At 41.2% G+C, this 23,028-nt stretch overlaps 1 protein-coding gene across 2 annotated transcripts in view; it reads left to right on the top strand.

Moving 5' to 3' along the window:
* The window catches only part of BARD1 (BRCA1 associated RING domain 1), a 75,857-nt gene that overhangs the window by 51,045 nt on the left and 1,784 nt on the right, over nucleotides 1–23,028 (top strand). For both annotated transcript variants that reach the window (XM_006276434.4, XM_019492266.2), the window contains 5 exons: nucleotides 3,820–3,928; nucleotides 5,608–5,743; nucleotides 8,623–8,715; nucleotides 21,798–21,895; nucleotides 22,616–23,028. The exon at nucleotides 22,616–23,028 is cut by the window's right edge and continues 1,784 nt beyond it. In XM_006276434.4, the coding sequence (XP_006276496.2) occupies nucleotides 3,820–3,928; nucleotides 5,608–5,743; nucleotides 8,623–8,715; nucleotides 21,798–21,895; nucleotides 22,616–22,948 (769 nt within the window). In that variant the 3' untranslated portion in view covers nucleotides 22,949–23,028. The remainder of the gene's footprint in view (nucleotides 1–3,819; nucleotides 3,929–5,607; nucleotides 5,744–8,622; nucleotides 8,716–21,797; nucleotides 21,896–22,615) is intronic.

Raw genomic sequence — 23,028 nt, 5'->3', positions numbered from 1 at the left:
AAATACAATGTTAGCCAACTAAGCCCGGGAGAGGGGGGAAAGGGAGGGGAGGGGGTTTGTGGCACTGAGAGAAAAAGAAGATAGACACACACACACACACACACACACACACCCCCCCCCCCGTTAAAATGGTCCGCAATGGTGGAGGAAGTGGTTCGAAGTAAGTGTCTCAGTCCACATAGAGTATCATTGCGGGGGTCCTCTTCGGGTGGAGTGGGGTTGTCCATTGCTGAAGAATCCTCTCGAAGTGAAGTCCATCTGGTACAGAGGGGGGGTTCAGGCAATCCCCTCTGGGTCCGGTCCGACAGTGGTTCATTTGGTGGGGTTGGAGTACTGGAGGTGGCCCATGATGTGTTCCATGTAGATGTCACGGGGCCAGCGGATGGTGTGCTACATTTGATCTTAGCCAAAAAGGCCGAGATGCTGATAGGAACATTTTTTTGGGGTGTGTTCCATGTCAAATCAGCCAAATCAGTTTCAAGTCACATCAAATGAGCAGAATTCAATTGTTCCAAACAACCATATTGATTGAGCAGGCAAAACTTAATTGTTCTAAACACCATGTATGGTGCTACAACCAGTGAGTATCCTACATCCCAGGCTCTTACTCTGGGACTTCAGATGCTCCCAAATGCACTGACAGGCATCCTACATGCAGGCCCAAGCCCAGAGGACTTTGGATTTAGATACCCCCACTCGATCTTAGCCCACAAGAAGCTGAGCCATTTACACACTCACCACATTGACAGGTTTGGGCAGCCCATCTGAATAAGATGCATCATAGTGCCCTTTGCACTCAGTCCTCCTCAGCGCCAACTTTTTCAAGTCATGGTGAGCCACACATTTAATACATTTCAACAACTTCTTCACTCCCACAGTTAAGCTGTGCCTTTCTTTCTCATTTGCAAGTCCTGTTTCTTCACCAGCCTTAAATGTATGGTTAACGTCACCAAGCGGGGCCCAGCAAGTTCACTCAGAATCCCTCTGTCACCATTTCCTCAGCCTGTTACATATGATTAATATGACCCTGCTCTCCATCAGGTGGACCAGGTTGCTCTGCACCTCATAGGAATATATATTTTTGGAAGATCCAAGGACTCATTACAAGAACACCTGTTTCCAGTCTTGAGTTGGGGGGAGGGTTAATAAGCACATGGCTCCTTTGTGGGGGGGGCCGGGTGGGTGTCTGGAGTACACGCACATACTGAGTGGTGCTAAGTTGTGTGGTTATCATGGCTTGAAATGTCATCGAATATTGGGGCCCAGCCCAATGAACTGTATGATAAATACTCAACCTTTTGACTTTAGACAAATACAATGCATAGCTTATACTATTTATAAGTAGATATAAAAGTACTGCTTAAAAGTGTGTTTATGAAGTACCTGTGCTATTATTTTCAGCAGTTCCAAAAAAGGTAAAATGTATCACTTTTGGATGAACTAAGTCTATGAGTACCCATGCATGTTTGTTTCAAAGTCAGTCTTTTCAAATTTGCCCCTTGCTTCCATGTGTTCAGGGAGAGCAGCGTCTGACAGTAAAGGGGGAGGGGCTGCAGGGGAAAAAGTTGGGAGGACAGAGAGCAAGGGGCCACCTGATTTTCCCCAGATTTATTTTACCTGCTGTAGAAGTGGGAGGAGACAAATTCAAGGCTAACTTCCAATAATTAGGAAATTTATAACAAATTTTATATATTTTCCATATGTAAAATCTTATTGTTGGGGGGTCATCTTATATTCAGGTAAATATGATGCAATGCTTTTTCCTCCCACATAAATATTTTACACAGCAGTGCCTAAAAAGGATGTTACAATGACACAGCAGGTTTTTATTTTTATTTTTTAAACTTCTATAGGTATTGTGCTTTCTGATGACTCATTCTGCATTCAGAAACCTGGCATAAATGCATCAGCACTTCATTTCTGGTGACAAACTTCCCCTTCATAATGAGCTCGTAATACACCTTTTAAGAGTTAGAGCCACATAGGGTGGTGCGGAGAGGAGCAGCTGTAATAGCCATTATTCATGCAAAGAGCAAAGCAAGCAGAATACCTCCCAGGAGTGCTAAAGGGGCCATGTTTGTTAACAGCACCTGCTCTGTAGCTGCAGTGTTTTCTCCCCTAATTGCTGTCTAGTAGCTGCAAGGTAGTATGGGGAGGACTTATGGCTATGCTCAAACATGCCTACGATTTGCTGAAGATACAACTGTCTGGTTGGTGTGTGTTGTGCAGGATAAGGAGATTTTTGGGTGTTCCTAAGCATACCAAATAGCTATAATTTTTCATATGTTGGCAAATCATCCATGGCATACAATAATAAATGGAGTAGCAAATACCACCAAAACTTAACTGCTTAAAATGTAAAACAGTGCTAGCTTCCAGTTTAGTTCACATGGACTATACTTTTTCTTTCAAAGTTGTGGCTGTAAGAAGCATTTCATATAGATAAAAATTTGACACTGATCTGTTGAAATCCATCAGCTACCAGAATTTGTTGAAAATCTAAGCAAGAAGAAAATAATTTCCAATTGACTGTCAAACTTGGATTGATTGATATTTCAGCCCTGCTATATAGCAGATTTGTACATCTTTATGTTCTGTAGTACAGTGATGCTCAACTACAGTGTTGCAGCACAAGATAAAAACCCAGAGATTTCAAATAGGAATCCATAATGTTAAATATGCTGACCTGTTGTGAGGTTTTTTGAGTTCTTTGGAACAGAAAAATTGCTGAGTTTTTTTTTCCCCCATGGTCAAAAAATAAGTAAAAAATAAGAGTTAGCATTTTCCAAGGGGTGCCTCAAGTCCAACGGGTGCCTTTTGCCTCAAAAGATTGAGACCTGCAGCTGTATTAGATAATTGTGTACCTGCATTGAAAATGTTGGTACTTCTAGTGAAGCATTTTTCTGTACTGAAATTTGACATGTTGCAGTGTGTGTGTGTGGTCCGTATATTTATAATCAAATGGTATCCAGGTTGTAGCCATATTTGTCTAGAAGAAAAGGCAGTCAGGACTTGTAGTAGAGATGATATCTTTTATTAGACCAACAAGATTTTTGCAAAAAAAAATTCTTTAATTGCAAACTTTTGGACACAAACACCCTTCATTAGGCATTGGAGAAAAGATTGTAAAAGGTCTCTTGGGTAGAAATGAAAGTTTATATTTCATAGGATTTCACTGAGGAGTCAATAGATGGAAAACTCCTCTGGGCAGTCGGTTCATACCAGCTACAAGGTATGCCCAGAGGAGTTTTCCATCTATTGACTCCTCAGTGAAATCCTATGAAATATGAACTTTCATTTCTACCCAGGAGACCTTTTACAATCTTTTCTCCAATGCCTAATGAAGGGTGTTTGTGCCCAAAAGTTTGCAATTAAAGAATTTTTTTGCAAAAATCTTGTTGGTCTAATAAAAGATATCATCTCTACTACGAGTCCTGACTGCCTTTTTATAATCAAAATGCTTTTAATGCTATGGTGTTATGATTGTAATTCAATATCAGGGATAAATACTGTGCATTTGAAATTCCTGGTTTTAAAGAAAATATCAATATGTGTGACCAGCAAAACATTTAGCAAGCATGATGTTTTATTTAATTTAGCATACTGCTTACTCTCTTACCCTTCACACTGCAGGCAGCAGCTTCTGAATCTGACTCCATCCATCTTGGGTGCAATTCTTACTTGAATCTTTCTATGACTTTTAGTTGAAATTGCATATTAATAAGAAGGTGGAAAAAACCTACACAGCTAATGCATCCAGTTAGTTAAAAATCAAGTCACATTTTATTTACTTAAACCCATCTGTGCTTGTTTTACCAGTAATATATTCGGTTTGCGGCCTGTGGACTATGCAGAAACTGAAAAAATGAAGTCTGTGCTGATGCTACCAGGGAAGAATGAATCAGCCTCATTTAGTCAATCTGTAGAAGTAAGTGGTGTGTAAAAAAAATAAATAAGTAATAAAATATTATTTTGGTGTAAGTTCAGAATGTTTGGATCAAGGATGACTGCAGTATGTGGTCAAAAATTGGTTAAAAGTAATCTTGAAAAATAGTCGCAATAAAATTAAGACTGTAACATTCCTTAATTTTTTCTGTTTATGGCATACACTAATACGGGACAGGACTGTGCAACTAGTGACCTGTGGGGTGCATCTGGCCTTTAAGGAACTAATTTGTGGCCCTTGGGCTCCTGCGTAGCTGCCACTTTCCCTGTTGTTCTGGAAGCACCTGGGGTCTCTGGTCTCTGTTTCCCTCTCTAAGAAAATCTGTTACTGTCTCTGAGTTGGTCTTGTTGTTTTAAAAACATGATCACACTCAAAAAAAACTGTACTAGAAACTTTTTATTCTTCAGCATTGTATATTGTCTGTCTGCATCTTCCTCTCTATTTTGACACAGCAAGAAGTGCACATGTTTGCTCTGAGTCGGTGGTTAGCCACCTTTTATAAGCCACGATCGGAATGACTTGGCTTCAGTCTGGCATGGGCCAGGTGGCTTTGGCAGCATATCAGCATTTGAGGAGGAGAGGAGAGGAGGCTGCCTTTGCTGGGACCAGGTACCTGGGAGTTCCACATGCCCCATGCCTGCTTTTCCCAGTCCCCTGCTTCCCACTTGCAGCACAAGTGTGGCTTCCAGCCAAAGGGGATCTGCACTAGGGCTGGGCAGCTTGGAGCTGCACCTGTGTTGTCACCATTTTTCCCTGTTCCTCACTCCCTGGCTGCAGTACCAGCATGGCTACAAGCTGCCCAACCCTGGGTAAGTTCTCTACCTGCTGGAAGTTGTTCCTGTGCTGTAGCTTCCAGCTGTCTGGTCCCAGCACAGATCCTCTCTGTCCAGCCTCAGCATAGGCACCAGCACAGGAAAAACCTTCTGCCTCCACAAGCCAGATCCAGTGGCTCCTTGGGACAGATTCAGCCCTCAGGCAAAGTTCAAAAGTATAATTATCTAATCCTATATCCTCCTTTTAAAAAATATTCAGGGGAACCCACCAGTTGAAAGTAACTTTATGGTCTTGTGTTTTAGGCCTTTCATTTCCCCACAGCTAGAGTGAATAAATGGTGTGTTTTGAAAACCTGAAATACTGGACTAAGAATCTTATTCTTGTTTACCCAAAGGCCCCTTTTCAAAGCCAGAGCAATGTATGTGGGCCTTAGCGTAAATCCTACTTGGGTTTTACGTATGTATGTTTCCCTGTATACTGGTGGTATTTCAGTGAGCACAGTTTTTCTTTTCTTTTTCTTCTTTCTGTCTTCTGGTACTGAGGTTTACATGGTGGTGTTGATATATAACAGCTTCAATCCTTATAGTGCCATTTTACAGTAAAATGTTTGAGTGCGTATGCCATTTTAAAGCTAATATACAAAAATTGCTTTGGTATCATACATAAATTACACGGAGTACCTATAATGTCATAGCTTTCCCTCTAGAACTAGTTTGTTATACATACACCTTATTTATGAATCTGTCGTGTAAGTCTGCCATGAGTAGTTTTTTTAAAATGCTTATTATTAATAAAACCGTCAACCAAATACATTACTTTCTTTATGTTCCCAAACGTTTGGTTTAAGTAGGACTTAGCATTTATTTTCCCCTCTCCTCCTCGCATAGCAAGCAAGCCCAAACCGCCCTAAAGATGGACCTGTTATTCTATTGGGGAGCAGCCTTAGTTCAGATAAACAGAAATTACTGAGCAAACTGTCAGCAGTTCTGAAGGCTAGAAGGTGTATGGCGTTTAACAGCACAGGTAGGTACTTATGTGTTTAAATGTATCTTGGATTTCTTTTAATACTGCAGGATTATATATATAGCCATTACACTGTTGACTGTTTAAGGCTTTGGAGACTGAAGTTGCATTTCAAATTACATGGAACGACGAAGTATTTAGACTTGTAATAGGATTGAAACAATATTAACTTTCACATTTATACTTTAAGCTGTAGGCTAGTACCTTTTAAGAAAGGAGTTCTGGCACAAAAAAAAATCAGCTTCATTATGATAAAAATGGAACTAAGAAGAAAATTACTCACTAAAAATAAACCAGTCTCCAGCATTCCAGATCCTGGTTCCCAGCTTCTTGATGCAAGGCAGGAACACTCCTACAGACTCTTGCCATTTTTAGCCCCAAAGACATTGCTTGCTAGCAGGGTGAACTATTATGGGAGGTTTCCTGTTTGTGATGGTATAGTTCGCTCTCAGCTAACCTACTACCCTTAGAACCTTCCACTGCTCTTTTTAGACCACAGCTGGCAAAGATGCTGCCTACAGAAATTCTGTGTGTATGTTTGCATTCCTGCTGTTGCTATCTTCCTCCATCACTTCACCCATCTGGTATCCTTTTCCATAATTTCTAACTTTTAAACATTTGCAAATGAGGTATTTTTGTTTTCATTATGTGCTTTAGTCATCAGGTTATTCTAGTATTGCACTTCAGCTTCAGTGTATTTCTTGTTTTTGGTTGTCAGTTTGGAAGCAGTTTTGGTAGAGACTGGTGCCAGCAGCCAGTCCGCTCATGCTGGTGTTCTGGCCACAGCACCTGCCTTTGTCCTTGTATTTTTGATGCCTCAGCACAACAGCTCTGATGTTTGTCATGCCTTTGCATCTTTCTTGGCAATCCATCACTGAAATTTGGGGAGCTCAGCATCTCCTCTCATGTTTTGGCTGTTCAGTTTATGGCACTTGGCTATTCCATTTCAGCCTTCCCCTCTTGTTTTTTTGCATCCATTTTGTTATGGATGTCTTAGACATGATCCTACAACACTAACAAGGTTGTCTGTCTGTGTCACAAAGGTAGTGAGGGTGGCTGCTGACAGATGTGGAGAAAAAACCAAACTCATGCTTTCCCGGAAGAAGCAGTGTGTTGGTTCTACCCAGCTGCCCAGAATCTGTACAGATTGGGTGCCTCAACAGGGCTTTTTGGCACTTTTGTCTGAAGCCGATTCAATCTGCTATTAGGTAAAAGCACAAAAAAAGCCCTACTAAAGCAGAGCTTCCCAACCAGTGGGCCGCAGCCCGGTACCAGGCCGCAAAGTGTTGGCTGCCGGGTTGTGGGACGAGTCCCCTGCATTGGACCCCCATCTGTCTACCCGGGCAAGCAGCTTCCACTGCCGATAGTCACATGCAGGGTTAAAGCGGGGCAGCCCCGGGAGGGAAGCAGCCAGCTCTGTGCGCCCTGTCCTACTCCCATACCAGTCTGCAGTATAAAACAGGTTGAACCACTGTACTAAAGTGTCCAATCTGTTACAGACTTTAGGTGAGCTGGGTCCAGCTAACGCCATGCCTCTTCTGGGCATGCACTGCGCTTGGCATGGGACTGTGCTGAGTTTAAATAAAACACTAGGGTTTTGTTTTGTTTTTTTCACGTCTGCAAACAACCAGTTAGTCTACCTTTGAATGCACCATGGAAGTCATAGATTGCTGGATACTGCCTCTGTACTTCCAGATCATGGAGAAATGTCCTGGAACCTTTCTTGACTTCCACAAGATGGGGGACTCCTGAGACCCTGCATGAAGCAGAAAACCTGATGGTTTAGGATTCTGATGATTTTTTTTATCCTGCGTGTATTAATGTTATCACAGCTCCCCTATAAAAGGCCAGTGTATTGGCTTTAACATCAAAGTGGTTTACACCACCATTTCTATGGGTACTTTGGGAGCTCTGGTATTTGGAATTGATGGTTCTCTGCTTTGGCTAGCCTACTGAGGCAGGTCTTGAGGAAACCAGCACTTCTGCAGCATGCTGTTACTAAAGCCCCTTAACTTTAGGCAGCTAGTATTACTCTCTTTCTGTTTTAAAAAGGAGAGGGCCTTACCTGCTAAAACTGAACCAGCTTTAGAGTTGCTGCATGTTGTACTTTCTTCTGAGCCCTCTTTCATGCTTGCTTAGTGGCAGTGCTACACAGCTTTTAAAGAGAGGCAGATCTATTGACCTGTAGCATGATGAAAATACCAGTGTGACAGGTTCTCTGAACAGCAACCTTTCTATGCAGTTTGCAGATCTTCTTTATTTAAGGTGGTTATGCATAATTGCACCTTGATAATGCCTTAAAAAATGTCATGAAATACCTCATTAATTTAGCTTATTCCTTTGAAGAGCTTCACCAACTGTGTTAAAGTTAAGAGGGACTCTCACCTGCGTTCAGCTCAGCTGCTGCCATCTGTAAAGCCTAAAATTGTTAGCTGGGAGAGTACCATCATACTTGTGCCAAAATACTGAAATTCTGTAATAAGTCTTGGAATATTATCATCAAAGATGATGCAATTTTATGTCACTTACGTTCTTCCTTCTATTAATTGTGTAGCTAACAGAAGGTTCAAGTTGCACCAGCACTAAAAAAGCTGGTTTTGCTTTTTAATTTTGTTCCTCTTGCAGCATTTTTAATTCAGCATTACTACATTTTTAATTTTACCCTCTTACACATATTTTAGAAATGAAATTTTGAATGGAATAACAATATTTGAATGGAATAACAAAATTGTATATTTGGGGCATGGAGAAGAGTGATTGATTAAAATGAGAAAGGAAGAGTTTCACGAAGGGTGGGTGATTGAGTTTGAAATAAAACTTACAGATGGGGTTGTATTTATATGCTTGTAGGCTTTCTTACATATAACTTTTTATTCTAGTGACTCACGTTATTGTTCCTGATGATTCAATCCGAAGTACTTTCAAATATATGATGGCTGTTCTGTCTGGATGTTGGGTCTTGAAATTTGAATGTAAGTCATTTAAATGTTTTGGGGGTTTTTTTGTTTTGTTTTTTTTAACCCAAAAATGTTTAGCACCAAGGTGAGTATATGAGAAAATTTAGTTTCTTTTTCAGAAACTTGTCTGAAGTGTAAATGCAGTATAACCTCATAAATCTGGAAGTCAAAAATCCGGAATTATCAAAACTGCAGCACTTTTTAAAACTATGCTCCATCTGGGAGTAGCAGCAGGCGGTCCCTAGAGCAGTGGAGGGGGAAGCTTGCACATGGCGGCTGCTGCTGCCATCCACCTCCCCGCGTCACCACTCTGTGTGCAGCCACTGCTCTAGGGCTGGCCAGCACTCTGGTTTCAAAAATCCAGAATTTTCACATTTCCAGCAGGTACTCAGTCCCAAGCATGCCAGATTTATGAGGTTATACTGTATATTGACTTAACCACAAAACTTTATCTTATGGATGACAGGAATTTAAGTTTAAATATAATTGCCGCTTCTGTGGAAAATGTGTACCATGTCATTTTTAATCAGATACTATTGACTTAGTCATTTCCTGCATGCAAATAGGGGATGCATTTGTTCACTGCTCAACACTGAGCATTCCAACCCTATTAATAAACTAAATGTTCTAATATGCACTTTATAGCATTAAGCTTAAATGTTTTAAGTGACTGTAAGGGCTGATTTGGTTTTTACTATTATTCCTTCTGCTGAGAAGGATTAAAGGACTGGTTAACAGCAAAAGCAGTAAAACGTGTGGATCCAGCCTTTATTTTACATGCATGCTAGCCCCTGTTGAAGTTGGTGGGGCACTTTTTTCTTCTGTCTTGGTACAGTATCATTGCCTGTGAAGAAGGTAGGTTTAATGGATAGAAATCTTGGCTATCAAGGCCTAAACCTGGGATTCACTGAATATTAACAATGGATATACTGTAGATATATTGCCTACTTCACCTTTATGTGCAGGTCTCCCAAAATAGTAACTTAAATGCAAGGGGAATGATGGTGATACGGTCTGTTACAAGTATGAGTAGCTTCTCTCTGAACAACTTTGACATATTAAGAAATGTGGCATCCAGGCTTTTTGGAAGTTTTTCCTGCTGATGGGTTTTTCCTTCTGAGGTGTAGCTACTTAGTAGTTAGATGCGTTATTAGACAAGAACTTCTGTGGTCACTTGGGGCTAAAAACCAAATAGTAGTATGTATGTGAACAGGATACGCATGTTGTCTTCAGTGAAAGTAGAATTCTGTTTTACTGAAGCTCTCTGAAGTTAATGTTTCTGTGGCACATCTTACAGATTCTAGAGCTTGAGTTTATCAAAGCTATTCACAGCCTGAGCAGGAGGTCGACAAATTTTCCACACGTACAGGCTAGGTATCCTCTTTTCCATCTCAGTATTTTACTGGTCATGTGATTCAGAAACTAATATATGTTAATAGCAGCAATAAAGGACTGTTTCTTCCATCAATTGAGCACGAGGGAAATGATGCTTATTTCAGAGGTGAGATTAAAAACCTGTGAGAATTTTATTTTTCAGTCATATTTCTAAAATTAAGAAAATAAACTTTGGTTATATAGAAATCTTTATCCCGTAAGTATTTTAATATATATATTTTTTGTTGTTGAGCTTTATTTAATATGTTATTAAAACACTGATTAGTACACTCCTGGCTGCTAATGTTCACAGCTTAGTAAGCACAACATACTTTTTAAAAGCAAGTGATTCTCTCCCTAGTGGGAAATTGTTAGTAATAACTCATGGGGTCTGATGTAGCTAAGTGTCTATAATTAACAACACCGCTCCATCTGTTCCCACCAGCCTGTTATTAGTCTTCTTCGGAATCATTACAAGTTAAAGATTGTTATAACAAATAATTGGACTCCTGCTGATGGAACATTTGTCTAGGAAAAAAAGGTTTTTGCTTTTCTTTCCTTTTCATACTTTTGCTTATTTATCATGGCTTTTTGTCTTCTCTTTGGTTAAGTCCACTTAAAACATGGCATAAAAATAAACTTTTAAGATGTGTACATTTGCTTTGGCTTATTTCTGTTAATGCTACATCTGTATCAAAACCATTGCAAATAAAGGGCAAAGTTAAAGACACAAGTCATGGTGTCAAAGAAAGAACTTGCTCCAAAAGTCACCACATCAGCGGAAAAAACTTCAGCACTAAATCTGTGCCTTGGACCCCCGGTACACGTTCATTTAAGGGTGCCAAAGGATCTGATCTCTGATTGCAACAGTTGTGCCCCCGGCCTTGCAATACGTGCATGGCCCTTTCTACACGCCAGTATAGATGAGCCTGAAATTTGTAATCCTGGGCTGCTCCTGCACCAGCAAGTGGAAAGCTAGGTACCTACAGCTAGGAATACATCACTGTCAGTATGAGACCATGGCGCAGTCTCAGCCTGGACCAACACTAAACTGATTGTCAACCCTGGACATGCTGCATGTTTAATTTTTAAGGTTCCATGCAAGCCAACCATTAATGTTTGGTGTTATATGTTTATATTACTGGTTTGCCATGTTAAGGCTCCTTAAATTGGGTACATTTATAGCACCCTTGCCATTTTATGCTATGATTATTAGCACCTTTACACTTTACATTTATGCCACAGTTGAGGGACATAGCGCTTAGACATTGAAGCATGTGTTGCTCTTTATTTAGAAAAAAAATATTTGAGTAACTTCTTTAGAAGTTGTTACATATATGGCCCAAACAAGTTTGACCATGTCACTTAAAAAATAAAAGAAGAAAAAAAGGACTTTATGTGACACATCTGCAAAAATGTGATTTCTTTAAAAAGAAATGTGGATTTTTTTTTTTTTGTTACCTCTTCCTTTAAAGCATATTTTCACTGCAACTTTAAGAAATAATCTTTCCCATTTGCCTCTTTCTGTATCATGATGCATAATTTGAGATGTATGTATAGATAGATAGATAGAATAAATAAATAAATAAAAAACAGGTTTTTATATGTGTATACACATACACCTATGCATATACATACACATGTACTTGACAGATGGCTCGCTCTCTCTACTTATCCCCAAAAGATTTATCTTGGAAAACTCCTCTAACTGGGCCTAGATCCAGGGCCTCCAGTTTTACAAAAGGGCAGATTACCTTGACAGGTATTGGACTTTCCTTTTGTCTTACAGTGGAAGATTAAGGTGACAGAATGAGAGCATTATGCATAAGAAAGTCTTCAAAAGAGGAAACAGTTCTTAAGACCAGTTGCCAACTTCATATTTTTTATCTATAACACATTATGAGCGATATATTCATTTTTAGAGCAGCCTAGAATGCAGTTGAGACACGATTGTCACCCTGCTTCTTGCCCTTGGCCATATCTTTTATTGCTTGCATTATTTTATTGCCTTCATTATTTCTGAGATTGTAATAGAGCAGAATGTAGCATATCATTATCCTAGTAAGTTGAGGTTAAGATTCAAGTGTTACTGCATTTCATCTTTGCTTTTTTTTCTAAATCAAAGAAGTAGAGATTGCTTTAAAAACAACAGGCTTCATTGGCTTTTCCTTTTTTTTAAATGATTTTTTTCCTTCACTGTTTTGGAGATGAAAGTCACTGTTTTTGTTACAAAGGATGCTTTTACCTCAAATGATAAACCAGAAATGTAATAGATTATTCAAGTTAGGAGGCAGAATTGATGATGGAGTTAGGTGTTTGAAGCAATTCTGCTTATTGACAAGAATTTACAAAGTCTTGCTTTCCTGAACACACACACAGTTTTAGACAGTTCCTTTGCTTAGAGCCCTAAGACTCTTGCAATCAACACCTGAACATAAAACACAGACTTTTTTTTATCCCTAAACCACGAACTTTACTTTTTCAGACTATTAGGCTTTAGCTCTTTGTTTATTTCTGGGATGACTCTCTGCATCTCAACCTGAGCTGCATGTCTTCCATTCATGCAGATATAAACTTGCTCAGAACGATCACTGGCAAAGTCCTTCCCACTCAGATGATTCAAAATCCCTCCGCACCCTTGTATTTACCTTTGAGCCTGGAGTCTTGTTTCAGCCACTTGCTTCCATGAAGGAGCTTGGTGACTTCTCAGAGCACTCTTTGAAGAACAGTAGCTAACCCAATAGATTAAACAAGGTTTAAATGCATGTGTTGGGGGATGTAGTTCCATTTCACCAGTCAGGTATGTGTCTCTTCACAAAATATCATTTTAAAGTTACTTTAACTAGATTTTTTTTAACTAAAGATTGAAAAATTAATGCTTTGGTGAAGGTTGTTTTCAATCTAGAATCCCTCCTTTCTTTCCCCCAGTCAGTGCACATAAAGTTGCATTCTTCTCCTTTGCTACTGCAGTTAAGTTTCATTAAGGTCAGTAAGACAATAAGGTTTGTAGGACTGTCTTCACTTTATACATTTTACAAATAGCCGTTTCTTAACTTCTGCTTTCTGGAAGTATGGAAGTTTAGGAAGAAAGATAAACTAGTCACAACATTCAGGCAAGAAGTGCATTAGGAATTTGAGCAGCCTGGTTCATATGTACAGGGAAGTGAGAGAGGATGGGATGAGACTAAAGGGGAAATGATTCAGGTAGGTGACAAGGAGCAGTGTTAGCAAGAGGCCCAACAACTCACTAATAGCAGAAATCAAAGATTTTCCTCCTTCCAGACATGATGTGCCATTCACATGCTAGCTCAGCAGTTTTGATATTTAACCATTCTTAGGACTCCAGCCAGGGTTCTTGTGGCTCAACACATGGAAAAAATAATCCTTTCTTGCCTCAGAGCATACAACTTTTTAATGGATTATAAATGCAAAATAAAGTGATTAGGATGGTTTTGTCAGAGATGACCCTGCCTTGAGCAGGGGGCTGGACTAGATTACTTCATGAGGTCTGTTCTAACCCTACTTTCCTGACAACTTAAAACAGTGGTAGCTATTTTTCCAATGGATCTTTTTTAAACAGTATGTCCTTACACCTTTGCATTTGGATATCTTTATACATTATCTGAGGAGAATAATCAAATACCTTGTGCACCAATACAAGTTTTCATCAGCCACTGCATATAATTAGTGCAACCTTGGCATGGGTTACTCTAGCAAACAGTGTAATACTTATCCATTTGAAGTGGAGGAAGGTGGGGAATGAGTCCTGTTGGTACAAACTTGTATTCTTTTGTGCGGGTCGCATTAAGAAAATTTAGTTCGTGTGAATTTCCCTTTTTTTTTGAAAAGGGGTGATTCTTTGTCTTTTGGGGAAAAAGAAAATATTGAAGCAGAGGTGTCCAAGACCTGACCTGCAGAGCTGTGTCATCCAGCCCACAGGGCTCCCTAGGAATCTAGAAATTTGGCAGTGTCATATGCAGTGGCTATTAATTTCCTTGACTCCTGGAGCCACAGTAATTAACACTGCTGCCACTTGTCCTACCACAACATTTCTGGACTCATGGAGAGCCCTGCAAACTGGATCTGATGCACGGATCTGTGTCATCTGGTCTCTGGGGCTGCCCATTGGGCTGGAAATGTTGTAGTGGGAAGAATGACAGCTGTTATGGCTCCAGAGGCTGCAGCTCTTAATGCTTCTGCCAGATTCCAGCCTGGTGGGCCAGGTGACATAGCTTTGGACTCTGAACCATCTCTGTCTTCCAGATCTGAGCTGTGGACAAACCATGTACCACTCATCTGACCCATGGAGCCAGATGTAACGAGCACCACTGTGTAAAGGAATAAACCTGACCACCCAGAAAACTGACATGTCCATAGCTCTGTCACAGTAGTAATGGAATGAATCAAAATTATATGTGAAAAAGGTCCTGACACCTGCTATAGTGTGGTCCGATTCTTCTTTGCAGAAATTCAGTACTTTATAATGTGGTGATGATGATGATGAGCAATCACTTGTGAACGAGTAAGATTGTCTTCCAAGGATCTTAATAGTGAGTCCACAGGTGGCTCCATAGTCCAAGTCTAAATCCACATGTCTTGTCATAGTGAGGACAGGTGTTTCCAGGACCGTAAAGCTTTTCAGATTTACATGCAAGCAGTGTATAGGCAGCCAATTTAGGGGATAAGAATCTTGTAGAACTGCGCTGTATCTTTTGCATCTTACTTGCAAGTCTGCAAGTTTCAACAAGAATGTAGCCTATTTCACTATCATCAGTCTATCCCATCCCTCCCATTTTAATCCACCATTACTGCCCTTCAGTGGTGGCAATTAGAAAGATCCTTTAATAATTCATTCTAGTTCTTGCAAAGTTATTAGTTCTGGTCACTGAAATTTTATTTATTGCACTCCAGGGAAGTTGTGCCTTTGTTTCATTTCTTGTAATACTAAGGTGTTTCATTAAATGAAATGGCACCTTTCACAAAACAGGAAGGAGGACATAACTTTTTGTTTTTAAATACAGAATATGTCATTAGCATGTTGAGCTCAGCCATAAAATAGAGGCTCAGAAGTTAGTAACTTTAGAAATGGATAATATGAATATCAACAGTTAATAGTTGACTTGTATGGTAAAAGCAGAAGGGTTTAAATATTCACAGTTCTTTTTTTTTTTTTTAATGACAGGAGTTGGAAGAAACTTCTGCTATAGTCAGATTATTCCATAATTATTCATTTTTGGCTTTCTTGCACCTTTCTTTGAAGCATCTGCTATTTGTTGCTGTCAAGATACCCTGTTGGTCCACTGTTCTGGTCTTGTATGGCATGCCAATATTCACCTCAGTTCCATATTAACATCTGTGTCTCTCTCTTTGCTGTTACCCACTCTGTATTATCTGTCTCTCTTCCAGGTTGTGATATTCTTACTGCCTATTAGTTGTGCTGTTGACAGTAAAATGACATGTAGTATTTTGAAGTCTAAAGCATCAGCCAGCCTTTCATCACAGCTGAGAATTCTAGCAATTTTCACTTTGCTACAGACAGGAACAAAGTAGAGAGGGTTAGAGGGAGACTGAAAGACAAGTGTCTGACAAGAATCCCAAGACACATGGCTCCATAAAACTGTCCAGATCTGAATTGTAGTCAGATATCACAAGACCCACAAGTTAGAATAAATTCTACTTCAACATCATTATGCAAAAGATTGTATCCAGTACTGGAAGCTTGCTATTGTATCATCACCAAGAAACTTGTCAGGGTTTATGTCACTCCAGAAAAGAATGTATAGCCCTGGCAAAGCCAGCTTTTTGGAAATGTGTCTGATTTGTTTCATCTTGGGTGTAAGTTCTTGGTGCATAGAACTTACTGTGCTACTTCAAAATGTACAATAAAGTAGTGCTTCTCAAACTATCTGATGTGGTGAACTGGCAATTTTTTTTTCCAGTGGGCCAGGGACCGGTGCCCGGTTCAGCCGGTGGCAGCAACTGCGTGTAACGGTGCTACACAAATGCGCAACCGGCTGTTTCTTTCTCTTTTCTCACCTCGCACGACATGACATCACCTGGAGTGTTGGAACGTACGAACTGTGGCGCTATGACATATCAATATTATGCTTCTGAAAATCTTTCTTTCTTTCTTTCTTGGCAACTCGCTGCGGACCGGTGACTGGTGGCTCGCGGACCAGCACTGGTCCGCAGACCACCAATTTGAGAAGCACCGCAATAAAGTAAAGTAAATAATTTGCCACTCCAAAAGGAATGCAAATAACAGCAAATTATCCAGTAGCAACTAATTCTCAGGAGTTGATAGTGGGATGGAATTGGAACAGGAGCCAATTAAAACAGTGACAGATTATCCTACGGATGACTTATCTTAACAGTTATAAAGTAAGTTTCATTTTTTGCGTTTGTCCTTTGCTAAATAAGGCAAGTTCAGGTTAGCATTTTATAGATCGGTTTGCATGCATGAGAGAGCATGCATGTTTTTATAATTTTGGAAATATGTAGTACTAATTCTTAGAAAATTTCTAACTTTCACATTTCTGTATCCTAGTCAAAATGACAACTCTGGAGCCGTTCTTTCTGCTACTTGGTTTAAATGTCACAGTAACTGCAGTATAATTTTACCCCCCACAAAAGATTATTTCCTCAGTATATTCAGCAGTATAAAATGGGAAAGGTATATGTGTACAGAGCAGACTTAATGTATTCTGTATTTTATGCTGAAACACATTTTACTGACGTTAGGCACTTTCATGATTTAAAGTTTTAGCTATCCTCAGGAAAGTAACTCTCAGACAAGACATCTTAAATTTCCCTTATTCATTTTGTCAAATTTGTTCCATCTACCACTGTCAGAATTAAAATCTCGGGTTGCGAAGTATCCAGCTTGTGTCAGTTCACCTTCCTCAGCAAAGATCTTAGAAGCTGAACTTTGCTAGCAGCTTAAAATATAGCTTGTTCTCCAACAGACTTGTGTTCCACAGCTTCTGACAATAGTCCAAATGAGGATTTATTAATAACTTTACTAGGAAAGATGTGCAGTTGTCAATCTGTTTTTCTGACCAAGCAACTTTATGGAAAACGTAAGCCAGGGGAAGGCAAAATACAGCCCGAGGGCCACATCCAGCCCACAGAGGGCCTTTGTCCAGCCCACAGCGGGTCTCTTGGTCTCACCTGACCCAGGCACCATCCAGCCTTGGTGTGTTCTGCTGCTCCCTGGGCACACAGTGGGACTGGGGTGGCTCTGCGGCTGGACTACCTTTGTAGGCAGCCCAGGCAGTGGCAGTTCCTTCCAGCTGCTGCCGCTGCTGGCCCCAGCACCATGGTACCGGTTGGGGACCTGCACTCATAGCCTCGACCCAGCCTGCCCCATGCCTGCTCTGGACTTGTCTGCGCTGAGCAGCGGTGCCAGCTGGGCAGAAACTGTTGTGTGGTGCAGGAGGAAAGCAGCCCCTCTCCCTCACAGCTACCAGGCGCTTCCTGCTGCAGCCACCCAGAGCCTGCGCCGGGCTGCCCTGTGTCTCTGTTGCTGTCACTGCTGCCTCCAGGCTGCCCAGCAGTGGCAAAGCAGAGCAGACACAGTGCAAGCTCTGGGCTGCTACAGCAGGAAGCACCCAGCAGTAGCGAGGGGGAGGGACTAATTTTCCCCTGTGCTGAGCAACAGTTTCTGCCTAGCCGCCACCACTGCTCAGCGCAGGAGAGTTTGGCACAGGCATGGGACGGGCTGGATCAGGGCTATGTGTCTGGGTCCCTACCGGTACCTCAGGACTGGGGCCAGTGAGGGTGGCAGCCAGAAGGAGCCACCGCTGTCTGGGTTACCTAGGAAGGCAGTCCAACTGCGGAATCTCCCCAGCCCTGCTGCATGCCCAGGGAGAGGTAGGACATGCCACAGGTGGGTATTGCAGAGCAGGTATGGGGCAGGCCAGGGCAGGGCTGTGTGCTTGGGCTCCCTGTGATCTGTTCCTACTGGGGTGAGTCTACAGTGGGTGCAGGGTGGGGCCTGGGCTGTGTGGTGTTGCCAGTGGTGGGGAGGCACCACGGGGCACGTGGGCTCTGGACTTTTGCAGGGCAGGAGCAGGTGCTGACTAACTCAGGATGGTGCACGTAGGGGGCTGCCATGCACACCCCACCATACCCACAAATCCTCCCCTGCAAACCCCACAACCACACCCTCCCCCACACAGTCACCCCACAAACACCTGCACCCACCCACACCCTCCCACACGCACCTCCTCCCACACACGCCCACCCCCTTGCGCCTCTGGGGGGAGCCCTGCTCACTACTACGTGCATACAGTCCACCATACATGCACGTACCCTCTACTACGCCCACCCTCTCCCTCCACAAAGCCCATACCCACCTACACACACACATCCCCACATCCACATATAGCCCCATACCTTTTTCCACATGCACACACATCCACAAGTGCACACACAACCCCCCCACAAACCCTACACCCCCACCCCTCCACAGCCCCCACAATATACAAAAGTAAGACCTCATTTTGAGGTATGCTGTCACCTCTATATACGCAGTGCATACACATACAAATAAGCACAACATATTCTTTTAAATAAAATTAAAATATGTTATTGTCAATGTTTGATTTTTAGTGGTGTGTGTGTATTTTTTTTTTTCTTTCCGTTCCAAGACAGCAAAACCCCTTGCTAAAAGGAGTACTTGTGGGGACAAGGGGAGGGACTTCTGGTGGCAGCAGTCAGGGCCTTGGGGGCAGGACTTCTGATCCCAAGATAGCAGCCAGGGGGTGGGGCACCTGTCAAGGGGTGGGGCTAGCCTTGTGGCCATGGACAGCTCACCTAAACTTGTTAAGCAGTCTTCCAGCTGAAATAATTGCCTACCCCTGATATAAACTGATGCTTAAATAATAATTGATGTCTTTTTCCAGAAGTTCTAAGTAACTAAGAGGAGCAGATGCTTTTCTGGGAGGTGTTTATATGTAGTACTTCCAAAAATCAAATCACACATTTTTAAATGAAACCCCTTTTCATTTATATGGGATAATACAGGCAACCCCCACTTAACACTCATTTTTTCAGGAAACAAGAGCGCTAAGTGAAACCAAAAGCATTTGACAATCCAAGATGGCGACAGCAAGTGTTTTTAATGATGCAAAATGGTGACTGAGCATTGTAACAGCACTCAGCAAGTTTCAAGTGAAATCGGGTATCAATTTAAAATGAGCGTTTTAGTGAAATAGCGCAACGCGAAACAGCCTTAAGCGGGGCTTGTCTGTATAAGAGCTTGTAACATGGTTATAAGTAAAACAGTGCACTTGATGTGTTGTTATTGAAGAAACATATTGTGGGGGTTTTTTTAGTCCAGACAGATTAGTGCTTTTCCCCTCCATGCTGGCATTATTGCACTTGTGCAAGGGGGAGAGAGAACCCAGACCTTAAAGCAGAGGAAAGATGCAATGATAGAAGGAAATCTTAAAATACAGTGGTTTTTACAGTAGACAGACCACTTGTATATTGGTGGTACACAACCTGCTTAACTTGCAGCTTGTTGCCAAATTAAGGATGAGCCACCTATCTGTTTCATGCGACTTTTAGTGCTTATTCTCCACTTAACTAGACATCATCAGCTGTCCTGCACAGCTCTTTGCTGTGGCTCCACTTACTTCACAAACCCTCACCTTAATGGGAGAGCTGGGGATTCGCCCTTGCAAAGTATCTGGGTTTTGCTGTAACTTCAAAGAGCTTAAAAAAATGTAATTTTACAGTTCTCAGACCTTTAGAAATTTTCTGCCACAAGTGAATATGTATGTAATTTTTCTTTTCCAGAGAATAACTAGCTGTGCACCTTCTTTTAATTTTGTACAAAATTTAGCAGCAATCTACCAAAAGAATTGAGCCTGGCAGTCATTGGGATTCATGCTGGAATATAGAAAACATAATAATGTGACACTGAACTAGGCCTGAAACACTTTTTACCTTTTTAATTACCCATAGATCAGAGGGCAGATTTGCAGTCACATAGGTGGCCAGTCCAGACAAGCATGGATGTTTGGTTCTCTGGGGACAATAGTCCAAACAAGGATTTATTAATAACTTCACTGGGAAAGATGTGCAGTTGTCAGTCTGTTTTTCAGCAGTGCATTTTGTGCCACAGCTACTTTGTCCCTGGAGAATGCCCGCGCCATGCATGCTTTGGCACATGGCAAATTACCCCGGGGGTAGTAGGGGAGGCTGGGGCCAGCACTGTGCTGGCCCTAGCAGCCTTACCTGGGGTTGTGGGAGCCTCCTGGTGATCCTGCCAAGTGGAGCCTGGTCGGCAGCTGCAGCACAGCTCTGGGCAGCCCAGCTCCGCTTTTCAGCAGTGCACTCTGCCCAAGCTTGCGCTGCTCCGTTTTTTTCCCCCACAGGATTTTTTTATCCCTGGGTATCCAGGGGTCAAAAAAAGATTAAAAAAAAAAAAAAAAGGAGCAGTGCACGCATGGGCAGTGCACCCTTGCAACGCAGAAAGCACCTGACTGTGCGGTATGTGGCGCTGCAGATATGTTTGCGACACTACATACCACACAGCCAAGTTTGTCTGGACACATCCAATAAGTGTTATTTGTCTTATTTATTATTTGCTGCCCATAAACAATTAAGTTGTTGGATTTTTATTAACTTTTTGAAAATTAAAATGACACAAAACCAGAATGATGATTTCAAAAAGGAAAGACAATGGTCTTTTGGCAGTTTAGTCAGGCTTTCAGGATTCTCCAGGGTCAGCGCAGACTGGAAATCTTAACTACCTAGGAACCTAACTACCTTAAAAACACTACCCATCCCCTTCATTTAAGCACCTTCATGTAATATCCATTCACAGTAGCAAATTACCCTGTAGATTTTATATGATCTCTTTCTCTTCTCTCTTAAAGGTAATGAATGCTGTTTATGTAGAGCTGAACTTTTCTACCTCTTTTTCTTTTGAGTTTTGTTAGTTTGGGATTGTGGGAATGTGGAGAGATTTGTATAGGGATAAGTTGCTTGGATAGAAGACAGTGTTGTGAACTGCACCAAACCACCACACTTTTTGGATGCTTCCAGATGTTAATCAAAGTTCTTTCAAAAGGTAACATTTGAAAGAACCAGAATTAAGCCAATTTGACCTTTTAGTTCCAATTCCATGTATACCTACTAACTACCTTTTCTTTAAAATGGCAGCAGAATATGGTTGCTTGTATGAGTAATGTAATATAGAACCAACGTTTTACTGGCTTCATTTCAAGTACAACTAGAACAAGTTTGCTGTCCCACTGTCAAATGATCAGCAGTTGAGTTTATCTTCACGTTTTAAAGTGTCGTCAGTGCCCAGTGGGAGAGGAAAGAGTTCATATTCCCTAAATGTTGTTTGCAGGCTGCTTGTAGACTCAGGAAGACAAAAGTGTATCAGTTTTATATTTGGAAGGAAAGGCCACATTAAAGGGAGAGTTTGACAGCACTTAGAAAATAAAATCCTGCTGTTATATATTATAGGTATCTCGTGTCTTTCACAAACATGAATCATAAAACCTTAAATGCAAGGCAAACATTTTTGAAAAAATTAACTAGCACTGTCATTTAGTTCTTGATGCTGTAAAGATTTCTGTCTCATGTCATGCCCTGCAAATAGTCTCTGTAAATTTAAACAAGTCTTTGGAGTACAGTCTTAAATTCTTAAAATTCTCTTCTAAACTGGCAGTAATAACAATTGCCTTTGGTTTTCATTCCAGGGGTGAAAGCATGTCTGCAAAGCAGAGTTCGAGAAGAAGAGGAGAAATATGAAATTTCTGGTGGTCCACAGAAAGGCAGACTCAACAGAATAAAACTGGTAGTTATCTCTTACTACTAAAAAATAGTTTTATTTGTTATATATACTTGTCTTTGCTGTACATGCAGATTAAATTGATTTAACAGATGTTCAGATATCTGATCATTTGAACAGATGACTGAGACAGTTGCCAGAATCTGTGAGGTAGCAATGACAGATTATATTGCCCTGCATTTCTGTAAACCTTCCTAAAGTGTCAAAGAGATGTCTACACTACATTTAGAAACTACATAAAACAAAAGGGCTGTAGCTTCTGCTAAGATTCCATTCCTTTTTCAGTTCCTATTTGGAGTTACTTCCCATCTGAAAGTTGAAAATATATATAGAAATTATTTATTCAGTCTTAGTTCACTATCTCTTCTCCACTGGGAGATCACTGGTTTGGTAGATTGGTGTTCTTGTGTAGTAGTATTAGTTACATTGTGGTAGCACCTGGGAATCCCATTCATGGATCAGGACCCCATTGTACCATTTATGCAGAAAAAGCAGAGAAGGTCCTTGCTATAAGAAGCTTACAATCTAACTTTTCAGTGACTGCCTTTTCTTGGTTAGAAGCATATTGAGCTTTCTAGAGACTAGTATAATAATTTCTAGTACAACTTACCTCATTTTTCCTTGCACCACTCTAACTGATATTGGTTACTCAGTTCTACACCATATGCTGAATTGTGAACTGCTGTACTTACTTTTAACTGTTTTATCTTTTTTTCCCCCCCTTAGCTGCCTAAGTTATTTGATGGTTGCTACTTCTATTTTCTGGGAACTTTCACCTGTCACCAGAAGAATGACCTTGCAGAACTGGTTAAAGCAGGAGGTGGACAAATCCTCATCAGGCAGCCAAAGCCAGATAGCGATGTGACACAGAGCATCAACACAGTAGCCTACCATGCAGAACCGAGTTCTGACCAGAGCTTTTGTACTCAGTATATAATCTATGATGTGTCTTCTAAATATAAACCAGATAAAGTTCGTCAAGGAAAAGTCTGGGTGGCCCCCTCCAGCTGGCTGATAGATTGTGTGATGTCATTTCAGCTGTTGCCTGTCACAATGTGATTCTCTTTCTTCAGCATTAGTGAGGCTCTAAAGGGAATGTTGAGCCTTTTAGACACTTGGACACCACAGCTTTAAATGCC

The sequence above is a fragment of the Alligator mississippiensis genome, chromosome 4 (genome assembly GCF_030867095.1).
Source record: "Alligator mississippiensis isolate rAllMis1 chromosome 4, rAllMis1, whole genome shotgun sequence".
Lineage (NCBI taxonomy): Eukaryota > Metazoa > Chordata > Crocodylia > Alligatoridae > Alligator > Alligator mississippiensis.
The sequence above is the reverse complement of the archived record's forward strand: the minus strand, read 5'-3'. Positions and strand labels throughout refer to the sequence as shown.